This window comes from Aphis gossypii, chromosome 1 (assembly GCF_020184175.1).
Source record: "Aphis gossypii isolate Hap1 chromosome 1, ASM2018417v2, whole genome shotgun sequence".
In the NCBI taxonomy this organism is placed as follows: Eukaryota; Metazoa; Arthropoda; class Insecta; order Hemiptera; family Aphididae; genus Aphis; species Aphis gossypii.
This window is the reverse complement of record NC_065530.1, coordinates 71,092,579-71,119,763: the sequence shown is the minus strand read 5'-3', so window position 1 is coordinate 71,119,763 and position 27,185 is coordinate 71,092,579. Positions and strand designations below refer to the sequence as shown.

The window sequence follows — 27,185 nt, the reverse complement described above, 5'->3', positions numbered from 1 at the left end:
CTTGTCTACTAGTTTTATAAGTTAGGCAATATATTTTTTAAATAAATTCTATTCATCATAATTTTTTAATTAATTTCTCTAGCACTTATATTTTTTTGTTTTTTCCGTTCTAAATATTTCACTTTACGCTAGTGTTGTTAGGAATAAAATAAAAGTAACTTATTCTACAATATTTTCAACTTTATAATCTACATTTTAATGTTTTTACTTATCATACAATTTTTCATCTTATATGAGAACTCAACAATGTTCTATTTTAAAACATAGCAATTTATAACTTTTTTATTCCTTTATCAAAAAGTATTAATTCTTTCTACTTTTCTACTCATTAAACTAGTACTTTATCATACACGTTTATAGACACATATTCTCTTACCAGTAGTGTTTAATAAATAATGACTGAAAAAAAAGACACATAAATTTATATTTTATGTATCACCTTTATTTTAAACAATTTTTTACATAATTCACTATGTATAGGTTTTTATTTTTTGTAAATAATATGTTTTTATTCCAATAATTAGATTAAAGATACATTTTAATACACTACAGTAACTTCTAACAATAGAAGTAAACATTTTACTCATTTTAATGTAAGTACATTGAATAACAACAATAAGTATAAAATGTTAAGTTATACTATATTAACCTAAGTCTATAGGGGACAAAGTTATGGAGTGAACTAAAGAGTGCGTAGTGATGGAAGTTCATATTACAAACACAGCCACAAATGTATTATATTTTTATGGGCCAGAAGACAATATCCCCACAAACCAGGCCAGGTTAAAACTGGAAGGTTAAGTAAAATTTTGTCAAACAGGTTACCAAACTAGAATTTCGAGGCTTCCCAGTCAATACGCACCGTTCTAATAAAAAAAATCTAGATCTGTGTGATCAATTATTCCCAACTCCAACATAGTATAAATGTTGACCAATTTAATGGTTTGTCTACTAATATTTAAGATATGAGTTAAGTATACATTTCCGTGTACATAAAATATTAGTTACCATAGAATTACCGATAATACAATAAAAACAATGAACATATTTTTAAAATTATATTTTCTTAATTAATTAGGTTGTGTTTAAATATAAATAAGAAATAACAATAGGGAGAAATCAAAAAAAAAAATAATAATAATAATAAAGGTTTAATACTGATAGTCCAACAAATAGCACTCAGTTAAGGATTTTCAATTGAGTATAGCTTCTGGGTATTAAGCTATATATTAATAAATTATATAACACTTATACAAGATTCAAAAAAAAAAAACTAACACTAGAAACAGGGATGTAGCGTGTGACATGGTTGGCGTCAAATGAGGACATATTTCATAATTCGTAAGAACACGGGTAATTAACTACTGAGGGTAAAACAAATTTAATTTAATTTAAAAAAAAATGTTGCAATCACTTATATCTATTATTATGTTTATTTACAGATCGAATTAGTTTAACTATTTTTTTTTCAATACATATATATTATGTGAGCTTTTTAAATATCTAGGAATATTACACGTATAAAATTGAACAATAACAATGTGTAATGTATTTGTTTTACCCTTGTTATGTTACGCCATAATTGAAAAATTTATTATATTAATGATAAAGAAGAAAACATTTTGTTGTTAATAATAAAAATAATAATAATAATAATATAAATATCATATTATTTGGACGGCGAATAAAAAAACTCCTTCTCCATATTTTTGTATTGTTAAAATAAACGTAATGAAGTATTTACATTTGGAATATAATAAATTTAAAACTATAAAAAAAAAAAACAAACAAATGTTAGTTAGGTACTAAAACAAATTACTAATTTGGTTAGAATCATTTATTGTGATTACTTCTTACCAATCAATAATTTTAATTTAGATATCAAGGAACGTCAAACAGAACATATCAGATCAACAAGCTAATTTTGTAGACACAACAAAGCCCACATTTTGTATACCCATACCCTAAATTCATCTCAATGAGATACACAACTCAGTATTAATACATCAAATTAACGACTCCACGTTTAAAACTTATAAAAACTAACATCTTTAACAGATTATTGCATAAATAATAAATAATGTTTGGCACTTGTCCATAACATTAAGTACATTTGGATACCAAGAATTGTTTCATCTGGTTTTATTTTTTAAGCTAACCAATGGTTGACCATTGGTTGATGGTCTTAATTCTCTAGGTATTGAACTTTTCAGTGCTAATGCTGGAAGGTGGTATGGACGTAGATTTGCATAGATTTAAAGTCAAATGTTGTTTGGTATGACATAATTCTCCCAAAGTAGGCGAAAGCGGTTCTTTGGGTCTTTTAATATCATTGACTTTCACAACATCATCCATTTTGAATGATAGTATTTTACCCAATGTTTTTATATCCATATTATCCATCTCTGCTTTAGCTAGTTCTTCATCCAGAGTAACAGCATTTACAATTGAAACTGGTTCTGGTATATCTTCATTTGATTTTTCAACTAAACATAAAATAATTAAGAAATCAATAATAAGGTTTAAAAATTAAAAATAAATGAATAATTCATTATGGGTCCATACTTATGTTCTTAGGTTTTAATGGAGTTAAATCAGCTGCATTAGGTTCAAAAGTATCATCAGTAGAATTGTCGGACTTTTGACCGGGGAAAAATTGACTTTGGTTTATTTCAAATGGTTGATTTGAACTACTTATATAAAAATCATCATCAAAAGTAGCTGTAAAAAAAAAAATGTACATTTTTACTTACATTTTTGGTTAATATTAATAACAGCGCAAACAAACTAAGGATTTACCTGAGGGAAAATTGAAGTTTGTTTCTTGTGGAAATGTTTGAACTGGATTACATGCTTCATCATCAATAAAAGACGGACTAAGTAAATCAGTTTTTGATGGACCAGCTCCCCAATCTTAAATAAACAAATTTATTATTATTAATTGCTATAAGTATATATACATTTTAAAACTATACACATACCACTGAATGATGATAAATCAAAATAATTAGGTGTTCGGTCCCAAATTGGCCCAATATCTAAATCAAACGTTTCACTATCATCACGTGGATACTCGTAGACACAATGATAGTTTTGTTGTTTAAATGATACTGATTTTTTGGCACCCTAAACAAAAAACAATTATACAATCTTATTTTTAGAAAAAAATTTATTTGAAAAAAATGTTTGAGTCTACTGACTGATTGATAGTTTGAATTGCGTAGTGAAGTTTTACTGGGTATTGCATTACTATTCCAAGTGGAAGGAACAAATTCTACTTCATCATCACTAACATCTTCAGATTTGGCAGATTCATTATCATCGCCTATATCATCTTTTTCACTGGATGAACCAAACACAGTTTTCCAATTATTTAAAACATTGTCATCTGGTGATGGAATTGGCAATTCTTTATGAGGTTCTTGTTTTTCTGGAGTTTCTTTTACTAGTGATACTTTAAACTCTCTATGTGTTTTTTCTTCAGTAATCGTTGAATTAGAATCTAAACTCTTACAACAATCAGCTTCATAAACAGCTTGTGTTTTTAAAGTTTTATTCACATCAATTTTAGTTAAATTTGGTTCTGAACTGCTCATGGCAGTCAATTCGTTAACCGTCGGCCAATTGTAATTATCAAAATTTATTGAATTCGGTAATGATGTACAATGATGAGCAAGGTCGTTTTCACAAAAAGTTTCCGAGTTCAAAAACATTTTTAGCCAATTTACGTTTTGCATATTGTTGAACATGTCTAAATTTTCATTTGAGTTAGTATGATGTGGAGAACTCAGTAATTCTTCAATGCTTTTAAGTGCATTGGTTTGTTTGTCCAGAGGTAAATCATTATTACTGAGTGTAGGAGAAACAAATTGATCGGAAATTCCTGCTGTATCAGACGATGAATAAGATACAGCTGCAGCAGTTTTACTGGTTGATCCTGGCGATAATGAATCAGGAGAATATGATGCCATACTGTCAGATTCCAAGTTTTCTAATATATCATCAGTATCAGAGTTCACTTCTTCAATAGTGTATGTATTATTTAAAACATTAATTTCTTGTTTTTCTGATACATCTGTGTCCAATATAATTGCTTCATTAGTTATAGTATCAATTATCAAAACATCATCTTGAACATTATCATTTAATTCTGATGAAGAATCAACCAGCTTTTCTCTACTAATGACTAGATGGTCGGTAGAAGTATCTGTCAAAATACATGAAGGACTGGGATTTTCTGAAAAAGTATCAATTATTTCAGGTTCTTCATCTTCATCTTCTTCAAATATTGTCGACAAAGGAGGAGGGAAAACATTGTAATGTATAACCATATCTGCATGATCAGTGTTTTCTGCTACATTTTCATTTTCTTCCATTGAAATGTTTAAATTTCTAGAATCATTATCGTTCTGATTGACTTTGCCTCTTAGTTCTTGTCTTATAGCTTCAGCATATTCTTCATCTAATGATAATTCTTTATCATCAGCTTTATCATCATGATTTAAAGTATCTGGAAGCCAACCAGATGTGTCTTGATATGATGGAGGATGTAAATACCAAGATTCTGAAAGACCTTCGATGATATCATCAATTTCATATTGACTTTTACCTTCACATTGTTTACTATCATCATCAGATATTCCTTCAAATTTAGACTGATCATTGTGAATTTTATCTTCATATAAATCATGTACTTTGATAACAGTAATTTCATTATCGTCTTCGTCTTCAGATTTGTCATTTAGAAATTCTGTGCTGCCATCTTCACTTGTTATCTGTTCAATTTCACAACCTGAATCATCAGAACCATTCTTTAGCACAGTTATATTATTATAGTACATATAAGCTTCATTTGACTCGTTAAATGTATAATTTGGAGTACTCAAACTTTTGGTTTCCAAAGTATCTTTAGTTGAAATATCTTCACAATTTGTATAGTCTGATGTATGGCCAGAGTCTAATTCTAGTGTGCTATAGTTGGATTCTTTAGCTGTTTCCTCTAAGATTAGGTGTTTTGATTTACATTCTACTTTTGTATCATCAGATTCTTCTAAAATTGGGTTACTAAAATCAAATATATTAGAGTCCCATTTCATTGACTCATATGGATTAAATGTAAAACTGACATTTTCAAATATTGAATTATCTAATTTTTCATTGATTGGCTTTTCTGTGAGAGAGGAAGTAACACCTTTATAATAATCTATTGTGAAATTTTCGCATGGACCTAGAAGGACAGAAGAGTTATTAGCAGCTGTTGAACATTGAGCTGTATTTGGTAAAATAAATGGGTTATTTTTTTTAGTTTTTTCCGAGGCTTCAATCTCTAAAAAAGGATTGGTATTGATTGATTTAGAATCCTTTTTTACTTTCATACTATTATCAATTTGTAAAGACAAATATGAAAGAGAATCATCGTCTCTATTTTTTAAGGCTGTTTGGAACTTTTTCAAAGTATCTTGAAAATCATGATCATCTTGTGCGTTTCTTAAGTCACTATCACTAGTAAATGTAAGACTATTTAAAAGTGGAACAGCTAACCGATTGTGCTTAAAACTGTTTTGTCTTGATAACGAATTTAGTGGAGTATCGCTTTCGCTACTTTCGCTAGCATCAATATGAGTTAGTATCATTAAATCTGCAACACTTTTTGATTTCTGTTTGACTTTTTCAGAAAATTCACCTCGTTCAATTCTTAACCTCCAATGTTCATCTTCTGTATCTGTTCCAGATGACTCATTACCAGAACGTCTTTCTAGATATGAATTATCATGGTAAGCATTTTCAAATAACGGACGGCTTATTTTATTATTCGCTATTGGACCTAGTCTAAAGTTAACAATTGGTGGTGAGCATTCAGCATCAGATGATGTAGGTTCACCAGCTAAAGCTTCATCTAGCTCTCTAATAGCATTATTTATACCTTCCATAAATAAAATACTATCATCAGTTCTTATCCAAGGATCATTTGATGTTGTTAGATCTTCCAATGATCCATGCAATATTTCTAAGGACGGTGATTTTTTAGATTGATTAAATACATCAACTCCACTAGATGCAGATGGTTGAGAACTCATATCACTCATATCATCTGCATATATTTGAACTTCACATGATTTTGGTCTATTGACAGAGCTAGTTATTCCCGAGTCACTATCACTTTTAACAAAATCTTTAGAAAACATAGGACTTGAATTTGAGGAAATGGGATCAAAATTAGCTTTCAACATGCTATAGGTTTCTTCCAGAGATGATATAATTTCTGGGAATGTTGGTCTTTTTGATTGATCAGAATTCCAACATTTCAACATCACTTGATATCTAAATACAAATAGTTCAAAATAATATTAATTAAGTATTAGCCAAAAAATCAAGTATAATTTACATTTGTTGAGAGAGTTTGTGATGTTTAGATGATGGTGGAAGTAAAAGTGGTGTACGTTCAATAAATACCGCAGATAGAACAGCTAAATCACTAAGAGAACCATAAGGTTGAGCACCATTTTCCATTATTTCCCATATAACAACTGCAGCACTCCAAACATTTCCTTCCACAGTAACCTGTAAAAAAATTTAAGCTTCATTGTAATTTAAAATTTTTACTTCAAATACTTTATAGTTAAAATATTTATGTGTAAACATATTAGGTAAATTAGATGTATATATTGTTTAATATTTACCTTTTTAGTCTCAATGACAGATTCAGATACATTTAAGGTTTCAGGTGAACTCCATCTAATAGGAATAGCTACTCCTTCTTCAGTAAAATAATAATCTTCCTTATATGTTTGGGTGCTAATACCATAATCACCAATTTTCACTACATTGTCAGGAAATACTAAAAAGTTTCTTGCCGCTACATCTCTAAAAGTATACATTGTTAGCAGTTAGAAAAATGAAAAAGTTTTATTTGTTAACTTGTTAGTATAATACCCATGCTTAATATTATATATTTTATCTATACTTCTTAGTAAGAAATGAAGATTCAATTATCTTACTTAACCTTAAACTTATCTAATCATTATATAAGAAATATATTATTCACCTTATAAATGATACATCACAATCATAAGCATGCACAGATTTAGGTCACAGAGTAGGTAATGTGACTAATGTATAAAACATATTTTTATAAAGGAGTGTTTTTTTAAAAGGATATAATTCATAGTTTTTGTTACATAATTAAGTCGGTGAGAATATTGATTGATCGTATCTACATAATATTAATTTTTTATTGCAAGTTATTATCCTGCATAAACTTAGGGTTACAACGACTTAACTAATTATCAGTAGGGAGTGATGCAGTTTATACAATATTTATATTTTTTATATCTGCTTTATTAACTATATATATAAAAAATGAACACATTAGAAATTCATTAGGTACTATGAATAATTTTGTGGATATACGTATAAATATTAAAATATATACCAATTAATTATTACTTACGTATGAACAGCTCCACTTTTTAAATATTGCAAAAGCCCATTGACTACTTGTACAGACATTTTGAGTTTACGTTCTAATTGGGTTTCATATTCATTGGTGTCTGCATTTTTGCGGAGCCACATTTTCAAATCACCCTAAAGATAATATATTATTAACATACTGACAATCATAATAATTCAATAATTGTACTTACACATGGACTAGACTCAAATATTAATAATAGTGGATCCATTTTGATACAAGCAGCTACAAGTCCTAAAACTAAGTGATTCCCATTTTTTACTTTAATTTTATGCGGAGCAGCTTCTTGTAAAAATTTTAGTCTTTCGGAATCAGTAGCGTCATCTCTTAAGATACGGACTACTACTTTATTATTTTCACCTTGGTTCAAGCCAACCACTTCACCACTTACAACCTAAAATGAATTGTAATTATAATTTATGTATTTTAAAATAAAATAGTAATAAATTATTGATATTACCCTTCCAAACCATCCAGAACCAAGTTCATGATGAAATTGCAACCGGGATCTTGGAAAATTTGAAAGTGAATCATCTAAAATAATATAAATGTTATTAAATTGTAGAACTGATTAAAAAAAATATGTATTAATTTTTTTTATTTTTGTTTTACTTACTTATCCATTCTTTAAATAAGGACTGATATTTAATTGATGGTGAAAGTTGTTCAATATTTATGACAGTAGAATCTGATCTTGACAACTCATTACTATGAAGATTGCTAATAGGGTTGACAAATGCCAATCCTGGAGAACTGTAATCTCTTGTGGATATTACTTCATTTTGAAATTCCTTAAATAGAAGATAAAAAAAAATGTTTATACAAATGCTAAGTTAAAATTCCAAGATGATGTTTAGATTATTCAAACCTGTGATCTTGTTGACTCCTTAACGGATTAGCAAATTAAAAGAAAAAAAGACAAAAAAAATTAATATAATATAGGTATCTTGTTTGTTTATAGATAAATATTATTATGATAGATATTACATTATTATATACCTACATATTATATAATAATAATAACAAAAAAAAAAAACAAATTTTAAATTTTTTTTTAATTTTTATGTCTTAGTCAAATGCTTATTTACTTATTAGATAATATTTTAAAATACAGAACGAGAAAAAAGACAATTTTTTATTGACCATTATGTATTCAAAAGTAGCGCCAAGCTGTAAAGATGTCAATATTATTATAAAAATATCCTATGGCGCTGCAACCGAATACTATAATATAGGAGGTCGATGTTCTCTGTTTGACAATGAAACTCTGTAAATTTAGGTACCATTGATTGGTCATGGTTCAGGCTATACAGAAAATATAATACAACATACGTACAACATATATGCAATACACGACGCAAACAATGAAAATCTCGTCGGATCTGATGCCAAAAATGTCTCGGCAAAATCTTATTTCATTTTAATTACACGGTGTAGGTACATAATAAATCATTAATTGAAATCGAAAACGCATATTAACGGGGAAATCAAACCCGGGCTATAAATACAATTTTCTAAATTCATTTATTTTAATTAGTCGACAACTAATTTTAAATAGAAAAGAGGAAAAATTACACTGCAGATTTATAATTTTAATGTTTTAAATTTAAATTTTTACAGAGCTTATAAGTATGCTACGATAGTCAAAACTCTTGATAAAATATTTATTTCATAAATTCTGCGGCACTTATAAGTTATAAGTTGTATTTATACATCGATTGTAACCGATAGGTACTTTGTAGGTACCTATTAATTAGAAATGGTGATTCATTTGTTTGAAACAAAGGTAGTTGTTGCTACAGTGATTGTATTCAACTGATATCGATAATGTAAAATTATAATAAAAAAAACACGTCATTTACGGAGTGAAATATAAGTAGGAACCTATATAGAGCTGGATTCACACAAAGACAATAAAATTAAATTAAAAAAGTGTTTGTGCCTTTAAAAATAATAATTTAAATAGGTAGTTCAGTCGGCGATGGTAAAGTTGAATATTTATTATTTTTATTTTATTTTTATAATAATTTTACTATTTATGGCCACGGCATTATATTATAGTCATAAGTTATAATAATAAAATAGGATTATAATTAGCGTCTGTTATCGGAGGGGTATCAAATATATTTTCAACCGTAATATACCAATAATATAATAGCTAAAAGTTTAAAACGTAGATGTACAAAAAAGTGTCTTATTAAAAAACATTACTATAATAACAATTTAGTAGCTATAATTCGTTCGTAGATAAAGATATTTTAGTAGACTTATGCCAGATCGCATAAAAAATGATTAATTTAACAGTTTACTAAATTTGTATGGTCACTATATAACTATATTAGCTTATAGCCTTACTATTGATTTATTAAATTTTTAGTGATTGTTTTATTTCTGAAACCCAAGGCATTAAACATTTTGTCGGTACCTTCATTATTTGAATTGAAATGTTTTTATTTTTTTTAGATCAGTTATAATATAAAAAAATTAAATTATGTCTGCAATGACGTAATTTAATGAATAAGATACTAATAACAAATTACTACAAATATAATTTTGATTGAAATAAATTAGCACAAAAAAACATGAATACAATATAATTGTATAATACGAAAAAAAATGTTGATAATGAAAAATATATCATAAAAAGAATTTATCATGTGAATATCAATAACAATATAAACATTCAATTAGAATTAACATGCATTTTTGACCATAATTAATTTGGAATGGAGAATATTGGGTTTGATCAATGATTAATCACGAAATCTTAAGAACTCTTAAATCTTAACATTTTAGCATGTTTAAATATTAATAGGTAAAATGGACTTTACTATAGAAATATGGCACTGTAGAAGTGTAGAACATATTATTTAGAGTAAAAATTATTAAATTTTTAAGTTAGTTTAAGTAAATAGAATTTAGTCTTAAAGTCTGAAGTTTTAAATATAAATAATCAAATAGTTAATTACTCGCGGGGTTTAGAAAAATTATGTGATCATTAGTTTTTTTATAGTAAAAATTAAATAAGTTAATGCTAAAAACGGACTTGGACTTAAAATGATAACACGAGGTACCAATTTAAGAGTAATGGAAATTCTATATTATAGTATTTCGACTAGCACAGAAAACCACCTGGTTCAAATTATCAGTATATTCCCGAAAAATATCTTGGTTAAAATTTTACGTTTAACTGTACCCCACTAGAATAGGTATAATTGGTATAATTTTAATAATAATAAGTACACAAAATAAAAACTCTACATAACCCTCTTTAAATAGTATTCATACCATTTAAATTTTAAAATTACTTTGATCGGTGCCTATAAAATTATTGGTTTATTATTTAATGCAACACTATGTAGTATGAATTATTCTAATCAAAAGAAGGGTTATTTAATCGTTTTTGAAAATCATAATACGTTTAACACGTTAGTAAATATGTGCACATTTTCGCGAGATTTATTATTTATAAAATTATAATTGATTTTTCTACGAACGTATACATATATATATATAGTTGAGATATCAGTACTTTGTTCTCTAGCATACATTCATAGATAATAGATACCTATATATATATACATATATATTTATATATTATCTATGCATACATTTTAATTAAGGACTTGTTTTGATTTTTTTTTTCGGAGAATTAAAGAGAAGTTAGAAAAAACATTAATACCTGGAATTTTTTTTTTAATCATCAAAATTACACAAAAAAATGGTCATTACTAAGAATCTAAAATTGTAAAAATTATACTTTAAGCGAAAATGTTTATATTATTTAGTTTTCCTCTTTTGATTTGTATTTTAGTTGGTCCGGTATCAATTTACAACTGTAAATATATTTATAAAATAATAACGAAGTGTTAAAATAAAAATGTAAAAATAACAATAATAGAACAATTTTAACCGACTGAACATTCATAATTTATACACTAATTTTAAATATTTTTTATAATTTATTAAATTTATTTTTACTGCAGACAAATTAATCACGCAATACCAAAAAAAGTATTATAGATGAATTAAATTTCATTAGAAATGTTTTACTATTTATTTATACAACATGTTAACCACACACAATGCGTACACCACATATTAAACCTATGCCATTTAGGTTAAATGTAAACACGTCTCTACAGTGAACCAATTCCTACAACAATTTACTCTAGCCATTTAGATATTCAATTTAACTTGTTAATGTCTACTGGATGAAAGTATCAGCATAAATAATTTGGAGAATCACCCATAAACCTACATTTATTGAAGTATAAACACCTAAAATCAAATATATTGGAAAAATCTGACAATTTATAAAATTGTTTATTGGCTATTTAATATAATAGGTATATATCATATTATGGTCATAAATTATAAAACAAACACAATAGGTAAAAGTAGTACTTCAATAGTCTAGTAAATTTTGGAACAGAATAAAAATGTTAAAACTATAAATTGATTACGACTAAACTATAAGAATCACCAATGCATTATATTAATAAAAATTATTATAAATAAAACTTTTAAGTTATAATAATAAATATTAAAAAAAAATTAAACACCTGTTCATTTTTTAAAATATACGAAATTAAACTAAAATAGTCAGTATTTTTTTTTTAACATATTATAACTTTAAATTTACCTTAATGTTCAAAATAATTAATATTAATTAAATAGGATAAAGAATAAATATTGATATTATTTTAAGATGTACAGTATTTATATTAAAGCAAAACTTGTGCTAATGTAAAATATTTATAATAAAAAATAAATAATTCTAATATAGGCATATTATAGGTACTGTATGTTAAATGTTTAATGTACATATCTGATTCTGCATTTGATCCAATACAAATGAGGTGAACATAACTGTAATGGCTATTAGACTATATATTTTTTTTCTAAAGCAATTGCCAATGATATTCAATAACATGAGCTACATTCACTTTAAAAAGTAATCCTCATACAATACTAAAATAATTCAACCACAAAATCACCTACTAAAACACAATATCTACTAGATTAATTGTCTAGATGCATTCAACTATTAATATAAGGTAATATAATAAATATAATTAAATTTTAATACATCACTTCATTATATTAGACACATTTGATTAATGTTGGTTATTATGTAAATTATAAGGTAGCTTAAATTTTATTTTAAAGTGTGTGATATACCTATTTATAAATAAGAATAGTTGAATCCTTAATAGCAAAAATATATAAAATATATTGTTAGAATTTAAAGTTAAAAATAAATATTTAGGTATATAATGATAATAATACCCATAATATTATACTGTACTACTTATTAGTACTTAACAATATTGCTTGTATTTTATTAATTGCATAAGTGTTTTATTACAGGCACCTATGCATTAATAAAACAAAATTAAAAAATTGTTTTAAGAATTTTCAAAAACTCAAATGAACAAATATTAATGAAATATTTTATAACTGTAAATCATTGTTAAATATTGTTACTTATTTTCTTTATATGTTAAGGCCATTACATGCTTTTAGTACCTATAAAACAATAAATATATAACAGTTGAAGTAAGTTAATTTTTTTCCACTATGGTCAACTTTTATAGTTTTATAATAAAATCCAGTGTTTAAAAATTTACAAAATAATAATAATATGATAAAATATTGTTAATATACATAATAGTAAAAACAAAAGGATTCTCAAACTATACTATTACCCTTCACCCTCCCACTATAAATTGTTAAATTTGGTTCTACTCAAAATGAGTTATTGTTTTTTTAAATGTTATTTTTTTTTTTTTAAATCATTTTTCTTAATAACACTGACTATATATATATATATATATATATATATATATATATATAAACTTAATTTAACATTAAATTTTTTTTTTTTAATAATATTGTTTTTTTTAAAATTGATAACATTTACCTTAAAACTGAATCTACTATTTCGACAACAGTCCAAGCAGCCAACAAGGAATACAACTATACATATAGTAAAAATGACTGCAACTACAGTTGCTTCTAGCCACGTATTAGAACTGCTCCATAATGCTGTACTAGAATTTAAATCTGAAAAAGTATAAATATACAATATAAATTAGTAAATAGGTAATATTGCTATTTTTTTTGGTTTCTAGCATTCAAATAAAAATTAAGTTATACATAAGTTTTATGATCACGCAACAAATAAATATTTTTATTATACACAGTTAATGTACTTATTTTGCAATTTTAAAAATGAAAGAAAAATTTACTCTATTACTGACCTTGAACCCATATATTCACAACCCAAAATAAAGTATTATACATTGCATATATAATATTAAAAAAACCCATTATTATAGTATCAAATTAAATCAAATACATTAAAATGAAAGGTTCCTAGAACAAAATATAAAATTTACCTAATATGAAAATGTTAATTTGTAACATAATATTAGATAATTGGATATAAAATAAAAATATTATATTAGGTTTATAAATTAAACTATTAATACATTATGCATTTATTAGGTATTAGATATTTTAATTAAGTATTCACGAGAAGGGACTAAAAGATATTTTTTTTAAAACATAGTTTTGTGCTATTTTAAATATCTGGAGAATTAAGCATACCTTTAATGCCTATAATATCAATAATTGATTAAAAACACCACAACAAATTCACAAATTGTTTAAATATAATTATAAAGGTAGTATTTTAATTTTATACAAATGCATGTGTATAAAATAGAAACAATAAAAAGTTTAATATATATTTGCTGGGTTAGCTTTTGAAATGTATGAGTAGTAGAGTTGGGTGTATATTTATTCAGCTGAGATATTAGTAAATAGTAGGTAGGTTATAATAGGTACCTATAATAAAAATGGACAACCAAAATAATTACTCTGTGTTGGTCATTAGTCATTATATAAATATAATTTTAGATATAGTTTGAATAACGTATCAATATTTAATTTAAAATGGATAATGATAATATTGTAGGTACTTAGTCATAAAATATAATAGGTAGAGGATAATTTTAGTTAGTGAGACAATTGTAATTTGTATTTTGTACAAACTCTTAACTGATAACCTGAAAATACTTTATTATTGTCAATAGGTACATAATATTATATTGTACATAAAAAATATTTTATGTTTGTTAAGTATATCCTTGACTTTTGAGTGTATTATCATACATTTTGTTATTATTTTAATTTAATTATTATTTTTTGATAAACTATAAAATTAGACATGTTTTTATAAATTACTAAGATAATAACAATTTTTAATTTGTTTCATTAATCATCAAATACCAATTAGAAAACCGTAAAAAACACAGACAGAAGATTTAAACGTTCATGGAACAGAGCCAGTTTAAGTTGTTCGAAATTTAAAAATGAGTTCTAAATAAGATAAACAGCATACTCATAATATGTTATGTTTGTGTTTAAGTAATATTGAAATTAAGCTATTGTTTCAAACTTATTTTTAAAAATATAGGTACATATTGCTATTTTTAAAAACAAAGTCAAATATTATTTTGGCATTAGATTTAGTAGTTATGTATGGCTATCAAGAGAGCTTAAATGATAATATTACTACTTACTAGTGTTGTCTAATAACATAACATAATGGTACTTTACTCATTATTGAAACAGCTACTTTTTTTTAGTAATATTATGGTAACTACAAATTAAAATTGTGTCATGCAAGAGTAACTACATATTAATTTAGAAGTATATTAGTAACTTTGTAAAATAATGTGTGACATTTTTTAACGATTTATAAATCAAATTCTTATTGACAAATTTGTAAGCATAACCCACTTTTATTATGGTTTATATTCAAAATATTGGTAGAAATTACAGTTTTATTATTAGTATTTTTTTATTAAATTTAATTGTATTTAAAATGTTTATTGTTGGGTTAAAAGACGATCATGGTAAATTAGTAGGTTTAGTTATAAAATGGTATATAGATTAGAACTCTCTATAGCATAGGCAGTTTTGTACTTATGCAATATATTATTTATTTTTAGATAAAAAAATGCCAGTAACAAGTAACAACAAAGGCTTTATTGAAAGACTGAAGTTATTGATTGCAAAATAATGAATAACTTTATATTTTACCTATACTAAGTTTTTATATTAAAACTTTTATTAATTAATAATATTGTTATTTTAATATTAAGCTGGAAGAACTCAGCAGAACTAGAGTATAGCAGGAGACATTTTTACCAAAATAGGGCACGTATAAAGTGATAATAATCTTTCGTAAATTTTTTTAATTGAAAATATAGGTACCTATCTATAGGTATTATTATTGGGTTGTTTTTATTTTTTTATGACATTTAGATATATTATAGGTAATCTAATTAGATAATGTTGTATTAACTAAAACTAGTTATTTACTCTTGAATAATAAAATTTATGTGCAATGCATTACTTTTGTATTTAAGTAACAAAAAAGTAATTTATAATGCTTTTATTGTAGTTACTTATTAAAAAAAGTAACATACCCTACTTTGTACCAAACACCAGAATCAACACTGAAAACTACAAACTGAATAACAACCTTTGAATACAGGATAATTGCAATTTGGAATAGTTGTAATCACTTCAATCAAATTGTTTTATTTATTAATAATACAGTAATAGATTCCTACATTACATACGCAATTTTAAATTTAATATCACAAAAGTTAATAGACTTGTAGGTTAAATTAAATTTTATGCCATTGGCAGGTATTCAGATAAGTAGGTATTTTTACAATTTTTATATTTTATTTTTTGCTCGATTTCTTGTATCATTTGATAGTAAGTCTCGTAATAGGTCAATAACTTTAATATTTACTCATGAAAAGTAAATAATATACTAAGCTGTAAGCAAGATAAACAAAGATAAAAATAATAATAATAATAATAATAACCGAGACATCTTAAATGAAGAATCTTATCAAATGACTAAGCGGTATTCATAGATATAAGAATATTAGGATAATAAATGAAATATTTATTTAAAAATATATAAGCACTTATGATTAGTGTGCATATATTTCAACTCAATAGAAATATCTGAAATTAAATAGGTACCTAATCCAATATCTGAAATGTAATATCAGAGAGATAGATACCAATAGGTAAATAAGTGAATGCTTACAAAATATCAATTTCTTTATCATATGGTAATTACCTACTCCTAACACTTAATTAAACCTCATCTTATTTAATAAATTAAAATATTTAGGTAATACCCAGGCATAGGTAGCACTTTATATTTTGTATTATCTTAAATATAGAGCGGAGAGACTAAGTTTACATTACCTAAAAATCATTAAATCAACATTGTTTTGAAATAGGTTTTGAACTAAATTAAATTGTAAAATAGATGATTTAGGTAGTTGTACTAAATATTAATAGTATTGAAACAAAATGTATGTATCACACACATCAAATAACTACCAACCTAGTGTTTTAAATTAAGTATGGAAGACAATTTATTAAAAATTATTTAGGTACTTATTCATGTGGTACTCAGTTAAAGTCTTAAAGTAAAATAACACCAAGCATAATACGCAAAAAAAAAAATAGTTAAATAAATTGAAAAAAAATAAGGATTTTAGAATTGTACAATTTTTCACGATAAAACTACTATATAACTGAAAACTGAAAAAGGATTACATAGGCAATTCCCTTGGTAATTCTATAATTTGATGTCAGTGTTACACCTCTAGTCAAATTGTGTGTTCTATCGACTGGACCTAATTTCTAGGGTCCAGACAAACACTAGGATCCTATTTGCTTGTAAAATATGTTAAACATGATTTTATATAAGAAATTAATACAAATGTTGTCATCACCTCCAATTGGATACGACACTGAAGAACTGATCCAGGTCGAAACCAAACATAACCACAGCAACGGGAAAGCGGTGCGTTCCATTTTTAGCTCTGGCTCGCAATCAGGGCCTAGGCCATTTCTTTAGTGTTCAGCCACGCCACACGAAAAGAAAACTGATACAAGCTGTACAAGTCATCTGCCCATCGACGACAGTCGGCCGAACATCATTTTAAGCGCGCACAGCTCAACGATAGGATGGTCTTACGCGGTCCCTTAATCAGGGGGAATATTTGACACGATTTCGGTTCGTCCACAAGGAAAATCTGTTTACATTTTTGGCGCGTACACACGTTTACGGATGCGATGAAATATTCAATATGCGCGAAATAGTACGAACGAACGACAACGAGTATTATAACGATTAAATTGATATTCAATATTCTGGAGAATCGTAAAAAACGTACTACAACTTATAAGGTAGATACGGACGAAACGAGACGATAAAAAAAAAAAATTAACGGGAAAAGACGATTATCGTCGAGTGGTACAACAGGGGCCACCGGAAGTGCACGACGTTTTCCCCGTACGGTGCGGATTCGCGAAAAGAAAACATGACTCACTGTCGTACGATTGCGACTACTGCGCGGATCGCCGATCGGTCGCGGGCGGGGGGAAAGGTGTGTTTTACAATGGCCGGCGGGGTGGGAGTGGACCAGACGACGAGGACAACTAAGCTGTGATAACAGACGAGCATAGATAAGGTGTGATTATTTGTGACCAGAAGATTGTTATCAAAATTGTTGATAACAAAATTCGTTGATAACATTAAAGATCTTGACATGAAATCAATTTTATTATTATAGGATTTAAATGTACCACGACTACAATATTGATTTAAAATTGTACAATTTATTGTTCAATGATAACTGTCACACAATACGCAATGCTTGAATGAAATAACAATAATAATATTAATTGTTGAATTCTTTGAACAATCGTACACATCAAGGGCGTTCTCAGGCATTTCATAATATCGGTGATGAGGAGGTAAGTCTCATCAGTACAGTTTAACAAGTCAGAAAGTAGGAGAATCGCCCCATAGGTACTCACCATTGTTCAGTTGAAACTAATAACAATTGAACTACACTGTGTCATAATATTTAAGGTGATTATTTTAAAGGTAAACAGCAATAGATGTTTTTTTTTGATTATTATGTATTTTTTCGAAAAGCTTTAACGTTTTCGGCGATATTTTGTTTAAATTAAATAACTCAAAACTAACATTTTTAAAGTTATTTATTTTTTTTATTGCCAACATACATTATTAATTTCATATTTTAAAGCAGAATATTTCTCGGAGAATAATTTTGGCGAATAAAAAGTGAATTTAAAATGAGTAGGTAGTATATTAGTATGTTATTTATATCATATTTTTATAGCACCAGTCTACTCCATTCATCTGACTTCAAATACTTATAATATGTAAGTAATGAGTATGTATAATTAATTAATTACATGTTTAAAAATTAAATTTTTATATTACATTAAGATGCTTAGATAGAATAATATGGTTTAAGCCATAACTCATAAGGCACAAACATCTTATTTGTATTAGGTACTTATATAAAAAGACAACATGTTATAAGTGTGTGGTTGTAATTTGTAGATTCAAAACTGCACGACCGATTCTGATGAAAATTTCAGGGATTTTTTATAGCAATATTAGGAAAACTGTTTAAAGAGTAGACCTCACCTAATTCTGTTTGATGGGTAACGCTAAAAACGCCTTTTTATATTGTCGTTGATTATATAATATGTTGGATAAAATATTATACGAGTACTAACAATAATATGCTTTAGATTTTAAGATTGTATATTTTTGTGGGTACAAGTATTCTAGTTAGGTAAGCTTTAAATTTTAAACACTATAGTGATTAGTTATGTATTGAAGTTATTTTACTTAGTTGAAGTATACAATTCTTGTATCCAATCTGATATAAGCAAGTTGCCTGTTTTGGTCGGATTTGTTAACAAAAAAAAACTGAGTTCTGTATTTTAAAATACATTTTTACACTTTTTTCCGAGTGAAATCTGTTAGTGATTAATGATTTAAAAATTATATTAATTTATAAAATTATTAAGGAACACTTGTTTTAAGATTTTTTAATAATTTTATCAAAAACGTGGGCGGTGATTTAGATGGATGGGTTTAGAAGGGGGCTTGTCCTCACCATGGTCACATTCATACAATATTATAAATATAAAATATTATACTTAGTAATGTCGTAAAATATGTTTAGCTTTTCACAATAAAGTTTATAAACATGCAAAATTAATCAGATTATCATGTTACTGTAGATGGCTATAATTATCTTTGTATTAGTTGGCACTAGTTAAGGCGGATTCTACCAAAAACTCTGATATCGTTTAAAATTAGATTTCCAAAATACGTTCAACGATACAAGAATTTCCCAGATAATCACAATTGTATAATTTTGAAATCATTAGATTAATTTAATTTTTTCGTAATTAATTAAAAATGTAGTGTTATGTTTAACCTATGACACAATTAATTTAAATAAAATAAATCTATTTTAGTAATTATATTTTAAAAAATAACTATCAATGGTTGAAATTTTATTCAACAGTTTTTTTTCGCTGTATTATTGCAGACTTAACATTTCTATAAAAAATAATTTTTACGTTATTTTTAAAATAATTTAATAATAATAATAAATAATATTTTAATTTTTACGTTATATTTTAAAATGTTTAGTTCTAATTAAATTTCCAATTTTAATTTATTTTACTAGAACATTTTGTATAAGGCTAATATTTAGCTATATATTTTATTAAACGTAATAATAAGAACAACTTAGTAATATAATTATTTTTAATAATATATTATTTAAATGTTGTATTTGATATTTCAATAAAAAGTTATTCAGCGTAGATAATTTCTTCATACGTCACTGGAAAACTAAGTTTTAAAAATTGTTGAAAATATTTAAAATTTAAAAAATGATGGAAAAGTTTTTAAAATATTTCATGATTATTAAAAAAATATGAATTACAATTAAAATATAATATATTATTGTATTTAAACAAGCATAAATAATTGTTAAAATTCAAACAAAAAAATTTTATCTAGTACAATATTTATACTCGTACATAATATATATGCAATATGCATATTATATTAAAGCAGCAAATTGATGTGACGTGTAATAATTTAAGTATATATAATTGTATTAGTTCATAGTTGCAACTTAGACGTAATTTACCATTAGTTGCAATTATTTAAGACACATAGGATTATATGCTTAGACTACAATATTATAATACTTAATACTTATTTCGAGCATCTATTCTCTATTATTTGCATGTACATAGGACTTAATGTAAATCATATAAGATTTTTTTTCTTCACAATGAATAATAGGTACATAATAATATGATAAATTAGTTTTTTTTTACTTTTAAAATATGACATGAAATTATACTTGAATCAATCATGAAATTAATCATGAACTATTTGAATATTTAGGAATTTACAATATACCATATTATTTTATTTTTATAAAAACATAATCAAAAACTTGTTGAAAATAATTACTCAGCGTCCATAAAATATTTTTAAGAAGTTTCTATAAGTTAGTTGTCTATTACTAAATGTCCCTCCCATTAAGTACCTATGTTAAATAAGAATTTAAGTTACATTTAAAAAATATAAAATTATGTGTAATATAATATATTATGTATAATTAGATTAATGTTGCATACGGTATTTCATGAAGACAGACTAAAAACATAATAACATAATTTATCATTGTGATAAATTAGGTATACAGTTATAACAATCCCATGACCAGTGGTGTAGCTAAATTGCCTATATAAAGCGCCGTGTCATCGTAATTTTATTATTTAAATCCTCATACCAATATAATATTATATTAATCGACCGGTCGATCCCGGAAAATTTCAAAGCCGATCATGTTAGAATTTATTTTAAGTATATATTTTACTTTATGCACTCTATATACACTTAATGCAAGAAATATTTCTAACAATTATATTTATTTAATAATAGAAAACAATTTCTTTGGATGTCGATACTCTAAGGTATAGTATATTTTTAGTAGACCGTGACCAAAAAAAGCTTGGCCACCCCTGCAATATAACGTATACCATTTATATACTCTTAAAGTCGTACACCATTGTACTTTCTTCTACTTACGAAATATCAGGTTGTTTTTTCAACACCTAATTTTGCTAAAATTGAACTAAATATAGTATTGTAACTAAGGCTTAATTATTTAATAAAAGGCTCCCATTAAGTTTTTTCTTAATTAAATAATTAGTTTATTAGCTTATTTATTGATTACAAATGTAACATTATGTTTTTTATAGATATCTCAACTTTTAAGTATACATTTTTATATTATGAGATATTCATTGGAAAATAACTAAAGGGATTTAAAACTTTTCGTTACCACATGATTATAGTAGTGATTAATATTCAGGGATAATTTATTCGGGAGTAGAACATCGTATAATTGTATCTACCTAATTTTAAATATTCATAAGTTTGATAGATAATTAAATATATCACATATGATTGTCAAAAGATTTATTTTACTGATTACGATATCATTTTTTTGAAAGGAATTTAAAATAAATTACAATAAGTACCTATTTAATATTATAATAACGAGTGAAAAAAAATGACAATTATTTATCATAACTTTCAATTTGGTTATACCACAGACTATAATATATTTTATGATATACTAAACAATGTCAATTAAGTATATTATTTGAATAAAAACTTGGGCTGTGAGCTGTGACAGTATCACTTTTTATTCAGGATTAGTAGCGATATTAAGTACAACAATTTTTAAATTATTATTTATTAAATTATGATTAAAACAATTAACACACGATCGTATGCACTAAAAAAATCTAAAAGCTTAAGCACAGAGCCACACAGAATACCATTTATATACTATTTTGGTCTATAATGTTAAATTTTACTTCTAAAAATATATAACAAAATTTGGTGTGATAGATCTTTCCCCTTAACATGGAAAAAAGGCACTTATACTCATTTCTATTAACAAACCCAGAAAATGTATATTCCATACACATACAACATAAATAGAATACACGAACATGAATTAAACACACTGCGCAAAGATAACACATCTCTAAATAAATACAAAAATTTCTTGAAATGTACTGTTGAGCATCTAAATGAATTTCAAGAAATATATATCTGTGTCTCCAAAAGTGAGAAAAGGATAAGAATATCCATAATATAAAACAATGTACAGACATCGTTTAAAACACTAAATACATGTTCTATATAAAGATATAGCCGAAGAAGTTGCTATACTAATGGCCATTAAGTACATGAATAAAAATGAAAACAAAAAATATATTATTCTAAATGACTCGTTAAGCTCCCTCATTAGTGTAAAAAACAGATTTAATCCTATTGATATAGCAATACAAATCCAAAAAAGACAAGATGAAGCAAAAAGAAGAACAATAAAATAGTCCTAATTTAGATTCCTGAACACATATGGAATATTCAGTAACTAAAAGACAGATAAAAAAGCTATCTTCTTACTGGACTTGCATTAGATCAATATTTCCACATACATAGATGTAAAAAACAAATGATAAAAATACTTTATAATAATCTTCATTTTGCATAGTAAATGGAACATCCAAACAAACAAATTAAAAAAACTGTCCAAAGATGGAAAAGAAATTCAAATTAAGTACCACAAACGAGAATAAACTAAATTGGTCTAAAATTGGGCACACAAAGCTTACCCATGGGTATTTAATGGCAAAGAATGATTCAGCAAAGTGCTAATACTGTTGTACCGCGCTCATTATCAAACACATATTCGATGATTGTAGAAAATAAAGAAACAAAGAGAGGAATTCAACATAAGCCACCTAATTGGAACAAGATGTCTATGTCCAAACCTAAACAGGGAAATAAACACAATTGTGTTCTATAAATTAATTTAAATATTAAATCTAAAATATCTAATTATTTAATTTAAAATTATATTTTTTCTTAAACATGATGTAGGTATATATAATTATAAATAATATATATATAAGTTAAGTATAGATATTATATTGTCTGACCAGAGACGTCATATATATAAAACATTGTACGATGCGATTTAACTAAATATAAATTAGTAAATTTTACAGTATTTATTAGTTTTATCAGTTTTATGTCTTTCAGAGCTTAGATATATGTCGCACTGTCTTTAATTTGTATCATATCCGTACAAACTAACCTACGGTGGAATGTTTTTGCAAGAATGCATATTTTTCACAAACTTTAGTTTCAGAAAATATCTTTTATGCTATCTTTAATACAGCTTTTAAATTATTGTACCTATTATGAGGACATCATATTACCCGCATGGAGTGTTGTCTACTACATAATGAGTGTATATATTGTATTGAAATCAAAATAATGAAGTCCGCTATTTTTCTAAAAATTCTAGATATTTCTCAAAATGGTATCAATTTATTATAAACATTATATGATCATGCATTTTTTTAAGTATATTATGTAAGATATATGTAAAATAATTATCATAATTTATATGGTAATTTTTATTACCAATATGCAAAATTGTATCTTGCACATTTATTATTTGTATTATACTTTGGATTTGCTACCTAATTATTTTGTACTTTTTATTGTGGAGTGAAAATATTTTTCGTTAACACATGGCGCATGTGACTTATAAAATATATTATATATAATTAAAGATAAATATGTATTATAGACATCAATTAAGTATATTTCCATAAAACCGCTACGTATTAACACAAATCGCACATTAATAAGGCAATTAAAACTATTACGTTTTTTATGTAATGATTAATAAAAAATATCTAACTATTAATGATCCATAGGTTTTAAAATAATTCTTTTTAATTTGTTTTTAAATCTTATATCTATAATGTTTGTTATTTACGTGTGTGAATGACGGATGGTTAATATGTAAATGAGCATTCTTTGCCGAAAATGATGTATAGAGATTATATTATAGTTTTTTACTAGGTTAGATTGGGGTTTAATTAAAAACTTACAAGTGTTTTTAATAGAATCAAGTTGAGACTAGCATAATATAATTATAATAAAAAGTTTATGGAACATTCATGCATAATATATTCAATTAATGTATATGTTCATTTTTAATTCAACATGGTATAATTATGTTTCGTACTTAGTTTAAGAAAAGGTTAAAATTTTAATGTGTCACGTGAATTCGTATTATTACACTTATAGTTCATTGCTTGGGGTTTTCAATTTTACTATATATTAGGTAATATAGTGGTAATTTGTAATCTTTGTGGCTTATGTGTATAACTATGTATATTATATATATATTTGGGTAAATTTAAACCTCCACCACGAGATAATATATTTGGCCGAAAACCTCACTTTCCTTTCCGGTTTTAAAAAGAGAAAAAACATTTGTTTTATCTCGTATTGTTGGTAAAAGTTTTCTAAGAAATACTACTAAAATTTGATGTCCGGTGAAACTGTTTCACACACCCCATTTGTGATTTATTAATATCACTATCTATATATAAGGAGATTGTTTTCAGAGTAAAAAGGTACATATGTATCAACTTGTAGCAAATATAATGTTTATTGCTTACAAAAAATTTATACAGTTGGGTATATTGCTACAATAAAATTGTATAATATCTGAATGAATATTTTATCTGCACATGTGTTGTTATTGTATGATTGGAAGATATTTATAATTTTGACGGTCAATATTCTTTTTTAGAGTTAAATTATTTTCAAATATTACAATGATAGTAAAAAAAAATAAAAAACAAGTACGAAAAAAAATGAGCGGCAAGTAGTTCACTACATCCGGTGACACATACTCATTAGTTTATAGTACGTAATAAATCGAAATATATAATGAAAATAAATTTCTTAAAATGAAATAACCGGTAAACAAACTCTGCTGTACAGTATATTCCCAGTGTGATTTTCTATTTAATAGTTCAATGTAATAGCTATGTGTTAAGCTAGACAAATCATTGTATATTATGATGAAAAACTACTTTAAGAGCTGAGGGGTGGTCAGCATATTATTCTTAAGATATTTGTAATAAATCTATGTTAGATTCGTAATTTATTTTACCAAATGTAAAACAGCAAGTTGAATTAATCGTTGATGAAAATTTTATATTTTGAAATATCATTGTGCGTATAAAATATTATGTTATAATATGTTAAAAGTAGCCACGAATCATATATTAAAATTACAAACAAAAAAAAATTAAAATTATTAATCTTAGTTTAAATATATAATTTTGTTTGATTTGAAGTTAAAATATATTTTAAAAATTTGTATTTATATATTTTTTAGATTTATTAGATAGTATGAATAGCTTATAAGTTTTTTTGATTGTTTTATCAGCAAAAGATATAACTACTAAACTTATCAAAGGTAGTTATTATAACTAAATAAAAAAAATGCGAAAACCTTGTATAAACAGCGAATAATATTATACATTTTTCATTTTCTATCAAAGGCTAAGTATCTCGTTGATAGTATCAGTATAATTAATAGACGCAATTAGGCAATGGTCACTATTTTCATTATATTTGCATATACCTAAGTCAAATAATCAATGAAAAGTGTATAATGGCCTAAAAGTATATGTTACTAATCCAATTAATTGTATTATTATTGTACTAGGTGTTCATAATTTACTTACTGTTTTCAACTCTTAGAAATATTTGAGATAAAGTTGAAGTTAAATAAAAATATTATATTATATAATCAAATTTATTTCTACGAATAAAATATATTCACGGAAAATGTAAATATGTAATCATCTGGAGACTTCTAAGAATCTAGGTGACTAATTGCATAATAAAAATGTTTATACTTAATGGTTTGTAATACAGCAGTTAAACGTATATTCTAATTATTATTTTCTATTATCTTGTATTAGGTATATACCAAATATTACCTAGTACACTCCCCAAAAGATGCAGAATAAATAAATATATTATTATGTATTCTCTTTTGTGGTTTCAAAAACTAAGGAGTTTCATGAAATAATTTAAAATATAAAATAATTTGAGCATATTTTCTGCAGTTAAAAACAAAAAAAAATTATAACAGTATTATAAACTAACTAATATTATTGGATAAGATGCATGCAAGCTTTTATGTTAATTGTTCGATGTATGTATTTTGATTATTTTTTCTTAAAATAATACAAGTATGTTTATCTATAGCTTAAAAATTATAACTATAACTATTTTATTTAATTAATCTAATATGAGATAGTTGTTATTAACATTTATATGTTTTAAATTATACTCTGATATATTTTACTACAAAAATTATAATAAGCATTTATTTAATTATTCTGAATTATATTAATTTATACTAATTGGTTATGATTTTAAAATGTAATAATTAATAATAATTATGTAATACACACATTATATTATATAAACTTTATAATTCATTTGATAATAGGTATCTAACATTAAAATAAATACTTTTTAAAGCAATTTTTAATTTTAAAATTAATTTTAAATAATAAACGAATCAATAAATTATTATTCACTATGATAAAAGCTTATATAATAATACATTTTTAGTTAACAAATATATATATATATATAATATACCTAAAACATAATTTATATTATGTATATGTAAATTAAATACAATATAATTTTTATATTACTACTTAACACATAATATTGTACATTTATGATCTAATATAAAAAAAAACTTAATTAATTAATTATCAGGAACTCCTTAAATTATGAATATAATTCGATTTAGATATGAAA

The 27,185-nt window shown here is 25.3% G+C and overlaps 1 protein-coding gene across 2 annotated transcripts; it reads right to left on the bottom strand.

The window, feature by feature from the left end:
* Nucleotides 1-1,045: 1,045 nt before the first annotated feature.
* LOC114132711 (uncharacterized) lies at nt 1,046-17,939 on the bottom strand. 2 transcript variants are annotated; one of them, XM_027998249.2, is made up of 14 exons: nt 17,317-17,939; nt 13,398-13,540; nt 8,340-8,357; nt 8,088-8,262; nt 7,932-8,005; nt 7,644-7,865; nt 7,451-7,584; nt 6,681-6,864; nt 6,386-6,561; nt 3,201-6,321; nt 2,982-3,126; nt 2,800-2,913; nt 2,566-2,721; nt 1,046-2,486 (listed from the first exon to the last, which is right to left on the bottom strand). In XM_027998249.2, the coding sequence occupies exons 1-14, from the start codon at nt 17,396-17,398 to the stop codon at nt 2,194-2,196; spliced, it is 5,037 nt and encodes a 1,678-aa protein (XP_027854050.2). In that variant the 5' UTR covers nt 17,399-17,939; the 3' UTR covers nt 1,046-2,193. The 2 variants fall into 2 exon arrangements, with proteins under 2 accessions (XP_027854050.2, XP_027854051.2); XM_027998250.2 differs by lacking the exon at nt 8,340-8,357.
* Between the last annotated feature and the right edge of the window lie 9,246 nt (nt 17,940-27,185).